Source organism: Panthera onca, chromosome E3 (assembly GCF_046562875.1).
Source record: "Panthera onca isolate mPanOnc1 chromosome E3, mPanOnc1 haplotype 2, whole genome shotgun sequence".
Taxonomy (NCBI): Eukaryota; Metazoa; Chordata; class Mammalia; order Carnivora; family Felidae; genus Panthera; species Panthera onca.
The window spans coordinates 25754008-25761685 of NC_138354.1; the positions used below are offsets into that span (position 1 = coordinate 25754008).

General features: G+C 46.0%; 1 protein-coding gene across 1 annotated transcript; it reads right to left on the minus strand.

The window, feature by feature from the left end:
• Positions 1–1365: 1365 nt before the first annotated feature.
• LOC132675752 (uncharacterized) lies at positions 1366–5453 on the minus strand. Its single transcript, XM_081791726.1, has 4 exons — positions 5121–5453; positions 4787–4860; positions 3081–3219; positions 1366–1537 (listed from the first exon to the last, which is right to left on the minus strand). The coding sequence occupies exons 1-4, from the start codon at positions 5236–5238 to the stop codon at positions 1521–1523; spliced, it is 348 nt and encodes a 115-aa protein (XP_081647852.1). The 5' UTR covers positions 5239–5453; the 3' UTR covers positions 1366–1520.
• Between the last annotated feature and the right edge of the window lie 2225 nt (positions 5454–7678).

Genomic DNA, 7678 nt, shown 5'->3' on the forward strand with positions numbered 1-7678 from the left:
GCCCCCTCCGCACACTGTGACCAGCTCCGTCCTTTCCTCTGTGCCTCATTTCTGTCTTTGCTTCTCCCTACCCCTGTCTCCCTCTGTTTCTTTCTCTCACTCTCTAGGACTTGCCCAATTCCCCCACCACTCACTGTCTCTTTTCCTGCCTGTCTCTTTCTCTGCCTCTCCCCAGGCCTTGTGCCTTCTGTTCTGTGCAGCCCTGTCCAGGGATCAGGGCACCACATATCTGTGTCCCCCTCTCTCCTGTCATGTTTTAAGCCCAGGCCCTGATCACAGTGGATGAAAATCCTCTTTACAGAAGCTGCTCATAATGATGTTTACTGCAGCATTGCTGTTCCCAGACACTCCCGGGAAGCATGTGGACAGCCAGACCTTGACCCCTTGGTGGCCCAGCCATGATCCCAACGATGCTGGAGGGCTGGTTACCTCCACAACCTGGGAGAAAGGAGGGCCCTGCAGGTGTCAGGGGCTCTGGAGAAGAATGCATGGCGTTTGAGGATCTGGAAAGAGCCAGATGCTTACAACCAACTCCTCCATGGTGGTGAGGAAGGAACGGGTATCATGTCATGGACCTCTGCCCTGCCCATCCCTCACTAAGGAAACAGTGGGAGGAGGGGAGCCTGGGTGGCTCAGTCAGTTAAGCGTCTGACGTCGGCTCAGATTTGATCTCGTGAGTCGTGAGTTTGAGCCTCTGGTCGGGTTCTGGGCTGACAGCTCAGCGCCTGGAGCCTGCTTTGGATTCTATGTCTCCCTCTCTCCCTCTCTGCCCCTCCCTTGCTTGTGCTCTGTATTTCTCTCTCGTTCAAAAAAATAAACAAACATTGCAAAAATTAGAAGAAAAAAAGAAAGCACTGGGAGCGATATGGGACATCATAAGACTCACCCCGAAAACTACTACCACTAGTCTACCTCAGCTCCCACCTGGATTAGTGCTACTGTGAGGTAGCTTGTAGGTGGGAAAAGTCCCCAACACCTGGATTAATGCAGGGTTTCCTCATTGTTCTACCAGAGACACTGCTGACCCCTCATCCATTTCTTGCAATCAGAAATCAGCCACTCCCTGGGGACTGATGGCTGTCTTGCTGATCACCACACACCACTGTGACTAGCAGGTGCCGTGTGCTTGTGAGTAGCTACTGAGGAGTGAACACAACCATCACCAGATCTACATGAAGGTTGTGTCCACCACCCCAGAAGGATCCAGGGGGACATGTGCAGTCAATACCAGTCAAATAATGACTTGTCTTCTGCCCCTATTACTGTAGATTCTACCTGTTTGTGACAGTGTATACAGGAGTCACACTGTGTGCATCGAAATAGAATGACCGTAGGTCCTCCTGGAAGCAGACACTGACACAGAGGCAGAACTATGATGGGTTTATTACAGGAAACGAGGACAGACAAAATAGAGGGGACAGGAATGGTCAGGGAAAGGATTCATTCAAATACGCATATCAGACAACTTTTCTAAATATATCACATCGCCACAGCCTATTGGTCACAGTTTAGGGTCCTCTTCAAACTTCAAGTTGTCCTGAAAGGCAAAGAGATTTTGGGTTATAGCAATGGGATCTTCTGTTCTCCTCTATGCATTTTGTCCTTGAAAATATACCTTGGATGAACACTTAATTGTGTGGCTGCATCTGTGTGTCTACCGGTAATGGAAGATGATTGTCTTCAGGTCTTAGATATAGATCCCTGAATGCACACTTTCTCAGAGTTATCTTTTCCTCCTGTGTGAAGTAGGATCTGGATTCTAATAGGGAAAACACAGGGGTCTTTGCTGTATCTTCTGAAACAGGGATTGCCAATCTCTCAGCCTCAGGCAGTATACTCTTAGTTTAATGGAATTGAATGAACATCTCTTGATGAGCTTCTGTGTGGAAATACATTCATTTACACACTGAGGAGGGTGAGTGCCCACTCATCCCATTTATTTTATAAATTCCTTATGTGGTCGTCACCTCTTCATCATACTGATCTCAGAACCCAACCCTATCCCTGTTTCTCAGACAACAAAGCTGAGGTTCTGAGATGGCTCCCCTGGGAGCTGGTATTAGGGATGAGACAGCAGGAACACAGGCAAAGCCTCAGGATATTGTGAGGGAAGTTTCGGAGATGCAAACTTGCAGGCAGGGTGACGACAGCAGATGCAGGTGTGTGGTGACAGGAGTCCAGCAGGGGCGGCCTCTGGTCAACCCTGAATCCCCACTAAGAGTGACTCAGGCTGAAGGCCAAGGAAGACGCTCAGCTGATCTACAACCTGTCTTCACCTTTAGTCTCACTGAGACACACAAACTTAGGCATTTCCTAAGACCAAGTTTAATTTCCCAAACCTCCAGCACATTCTTGCACACATGTCCAGACCTTTCAGAAAACCAAGGGAAATAACAAACTGTATTTAGATTATGAACTATGTGCACTGCGGTAAAGTTGACATTTTGGAGATGATGACCGCATTGTACACTGTGCTTGCACCCATGAAGCAGTTCTTTGCAGATCTCTTGCTGTCCTCAAGCTCCCTGCCCAGGCTGTGGGCCCTGCCAGGAATGGCTTCCAACTCCAACCTACTGTCCCCAACACCCTCTCCTCCACACCTCCTCAAACTCTGCTTACCTTCCACAACTTTCCTTCTATTCCTGTGTGATTCAAGTTTCCCCCATTCCTTCACTGGTGCTTCCATTATGGTGATCACAGGGTCTGTGTCATATAACGCATGTGCCCCATTTCACACAGGACACCTGAGGCACCTAAATTTAGGGGTGCACCTCATCCTTCACAGAACCCACAACATTGTGTCTGTAAAAAACACACCAGTACCTCTGATACCTCTGCCTTTGTGTAAACATCCTCTTTCTTTTTGACAAGAGAAACCTATAGCTTACCGCATTACAGGGAAATGACACAGCCCTTTGTATGTAAGTCCTGAGAAACTTGAGATATGGGAAAGTGTCCTCAGCCAGGTTTGCAGGTGGGTTGCCAAGACTCAGAACCATCATTACGTCATTCCCACCAAGTCTTTCATGAAGAAGATGCATGTGCTTTACCAGTCACTCATCCAGGTCAGGTCATCTTACCAAATGGAGTAGGTGGAGGAGCTGGTGGAGGAGGGGGAGGTGGCCCCCAGCCCTTGGCTGGTGATGAAGGGTGGTCCATGTGGTAGGGCCTGCAAGGCCATCCTGGGAAAGGACCAGGCCCTCTTGCATCCATAATGGCCTGCAGAACAGAAAAGAATGCGGTGTTCATAGGACAGAAGAGCATCAACACCAGCAAAAAGTGGAAACCCAAAGAAGCAGTGCTCATCTCCGGCCAGCTTTCCCCCCACCAGGTTCCAAGAGGGCAGCATCAGCACCAGGGAGCCTCTATCCATACTTTGGCTTCCACTTACAGCTTTTGGGGTGGGTAATGGATGCTATGGGGATAAACTAGTGTCCTCACATGTCTGCAAATGTAGAACAGCAAAGGCTCTTGTCCTAGTGGATATATGGTGTGAAGGCCAAATTAACAAAATAGCATATTCCCAATAGGAAGGCATCTGAGTCCAAGATCACCCGCCACCTCTCATCCCCCTCCACCACAGAGGCTGCTTATTTGTAAGTGAAGAACCTCTGAATGGGAAGGAATGACAATCCCGGGCTCCACACATGGAATCATAGCCCTCGTGGCTCAAAGCTCTGCCTCTAAGCCCCCGCCTGTGCCCAATCTGCTTCTCTCCCGACAATGGGGTCTTCTGCTCTCTAGAAGTGCTATCCACAGGCACAGAGACACATAGAGGGGTGGGGATCCTGAGGTCCTGAAAAACATCTGGATGCATATTCTTAGAGAACCATGCTACCTATCTATACATGTTAGTTAAGCTTAGCTAATTTATTTTAATTCAGAAGTACTTCTCAGTTTAAGTACAGTACAATTTGCAAGGTAATTGTGTTCTCTAGAAAAAATGAGCTGAAATTCTAAATAACAGAATTATCACAAATGCACATTTGTTTCTGCTGTAAATGCCCATGTTCCACCTGTAAGAGTGACCCAGGACACAAGAGAACCTGCTCATGGGAACACAAATAAAGGACACAGTGGGGAATTACAATGCAGGTAATTATGGATTTTCTCTTCTTCACCACTCATGTTCCAGTGCATGTTTTCTAGGACAAATATGTCACAAAAAGAGTTCAGAGTATTTATACCCAGGGCACACCTGAAGGGATTCTGGACAGCACATTCACAAAAAAAAAAAAAAAAAAAAAAAAAAAAAAAAAAAAAAAGGCTGAAGGGTGATGGGTATGAAATTTAGTTTGTCTAAGACCACTCTAAATGACACATACAAAAATATAAGTTGGAGTGAAGGCAGTTTGCATTTTCGAACCATAAGGATAACCTTAGATTTTGTGAACACGTTAATCCCCTAGACAGAAACAGGAAAGGAAGAAAGAGCAAGAGCAATGATTCCACATTGAGGAGGTCCAGGGAATATGAGGCATGCCAGGAGACTTCCAGGTGGAGTGTGGGGTCATCCTACTTGGGTTATTTCCAGGAACACACTGGAAAAGTCCTAAGGTCCTCACCTCTAAATACGTTTGGCTTCTAAACTTACTATAAGGAGTTGAGAGGCAGAAAATAGAGAAGCCCATAGACACTTGGGTTAAGGTTATGCATTTGGAAAATAAGAAAAACAAGCAGACGTATCATACAACACACAAAACAGACACAGTGCCAGGAGAGAGCACTGAACAGAAAAATGAGAGTTTCCCAGAAGAGTTTTACTGAAAACGGCCACGGTGTTTACTGTATCCTTCTTGGCCCTTTTAGAGTCTGTGTTGTTCTCACTCACAGGAGCAACTTCTGGATCTGCAAAAGGCCCTAGAAGGGATGGAGGTTTATTCTGATTTGAGGAGATTGTGCAGAGATTAAAAAAACAAACCCTCCCCTCATTCCTCAAGCATCTTAAACTCTTTGGCCCAGTCAGATCCCAAGTCACATACAGAGGGTAGCCCCACATGCTTCAGGTGATCCCAAGGCAAAGGGGAGAACCACCCCTAAACCTTGATGAAGACCCATAAACGCCCTGGCTCAGGTGTTTTCATAACTCATCAAACAACTACGGATGGCTGGTGGCTCACCTGGACAGATACACATTAGGCTGAGCCTCATGCCTCCCATAGCCCAGCACATGGACTGTGTATAGCACACATCTGCTGAAGCCCTATGTCTGCTTTTGTGTCTACAGCCCCATTCCATCTCCACAAGAGACACCTGTACCAACACAGCGTGTGGGAAATGACACAAAGATGATATGTTGATCAAGAGAAACTCAAGGAATGTGGTTATGGCGGCAAACGCTTTTCCCTCGCATTGCAATGGTCTGTGGTACCACCTCTGCACCTTGTCCAAGACTCAACAACAACAACAATTAGATGAAGGCGCTTTGCAAGTCAAATCATACTGCTCAGATCATCTTACCACGCGGTGTAGGTAGAGAGGTCCGGGGTGGTCCCCAGGGCCACCAAGGTTCAGGAGGTGGACATGCCCTATAGCCCATGGGGGGACCTCTAGGGTAGGGTGTGCAGAATCTTCCAGTTAACAGAGGAGGTCCCCATGGATCCACGCTGCCCTGCAGAAGAGAAGTGACAGCTATGTGCATATAGCAGACAAGACAACCAATACCAAAAACAGCTGAAACCCACAGAAGAATATGTCAGCACCTGCCAACTTCTCAGCCACCAGGATCCAAGGGAGTAGCATCAGTACCTGAAAACCCCATCTCTCCCACTGGGTACCGCCTACAGCTTAGGCAAATAAATGCTGGAGGTTAAACTACGGTCACCACATGTCCCTGCCCATGGCTTAGAATGTAGAACAAAATGATCTCATTTTAGAGGAATCAAAGAAGTAATTCCAATCTAATGAAGTAGCATATTCCAGACAGTCAGACATCTATGTCCAGGATCACCCTGCATCCCTCCACTACAGTGACTATAGAAGCTCTGGTTTTGGCATATTCCAAACACACAAAAAAATTGAGTGCAAATAAACACCTGATTCTCTGCACACGAAATCACAGCTACTACTGACGAAAAGTTCTCACTGCCAGCTCCTTATTTTGTCCCCTCTGCTTCCCTCCCTGCGAAAGGGGTCTTCCCTCTCTGGAACTGCTGTCAAAGGCCACAACACCACTGGGGAGTTGGGGACGCCTGGAGTCTTGCAGGGGAACTGAGAAAGTGTTTGCTGTGAGGAACATATTACTTATCAACGACTACTAAGCCCACATGTGTTTACCTGAATTCATAAGGAATTCTGATTTTGAGCACAGTACAAGACACAGAGTAATATATACCCTGTGGAAAAAAAGAGGTTGAAATTCCTGTAACAGAATTAATGCAAATGTGTTTTGATTTTGGTATAAATTTCCATGGATGTGTCATGAGCGATGGTATCAGCTCTAACGCTGATTGGAGACAAACAGAACCTGCTCCTATGAACACAACTGAAGGACCTCGTGTTCAGAATATTTTTACCTAAGATACATTTTAAAGGATTCCCAACAGTTCATTTACCAACAAAGACGTGAAGGTGGTGAAGGTGGTGAGTTATGACAATGACTTTGTGCATTCTAAGTTGTACAAGGCACACAATGTAAAGATAGAGGGAAGTCTTTCCGCATTTCCAATTAACAAATAGCTTTAACATGTTAATCACATGGCCAGAAAGAGGAAAACAACAACAACACTGATCCCACAGAGAGGCGGTATAGTAGTAGTCAACAAGCCTAGAGACTTTAGTATGGAGTGCAGTGTATCTCCCTGGTGTTATCTCCAGAACACATGAGAAAAGCCATAGGTCCCTCAACCTCTAAGTTCCTTTGGCTACTAACCGTTCCAGAAAACGATGACAGGCTGCAAAGAGAGGAGCCTGTAGACTCTTGGGTTAAGGCTGTGCATTTGGAAAACAGAAACAGGCAGACATATCACACAACACACAAGAAAAGGGAAAAGGCCATAGAGACTGCTGTACTGCAAAAGAGGGTTTCCCAACAGACTTACAACTGAAAATGGCCCCAGCATTTACCTTGTCCTTTTCTGCATTTTTGGTAGAGTGTTTGTTGTTGTGACTTACCGGAGCGACACCAGCTTCTGGATCGGCTAAAGGCTCTAGAAGGGATGGAGGTTTATTCCGATTTTAATAGGCTGTGCAGAATTCAAACAAACACCACATTTTGTGACATCTTAAACTTTTCTCCACGCTTCAGACCATGAGGAGAGGCAGAGAGTAACCCACAAAGCCTTAGGTGACCCCAAAGATAAAGGGAGATCCATCCCATCTTGTTAATGAAGAAACCATAGGGCCCTGGTTCGTGTTCTTCATAATTAGTCAAATAACTTGCAACAGGTCAGTTCAAATAGAAATCTGGAAAGCGTCACCAAAATAGCCATTTCTCAATGTACATTAGGGGTAATAACTCACCATCTCATTACAGATAAGAATAAAAATGAGAGTACTGATTGGGATAACATCAAAAAACCCTCCACAGAAGAGCATGGGTGTGTTTCTTCTGGCTCCAGGCGAATTGTTCAATCTTCCAGCTTATCTATAAGCTGCCTTCCACATGTGAGCAGGTATTATGTAACTATTTCCGAATAGAAATATACTTGACTGATATTATACTAATGAGAAAAGTAAA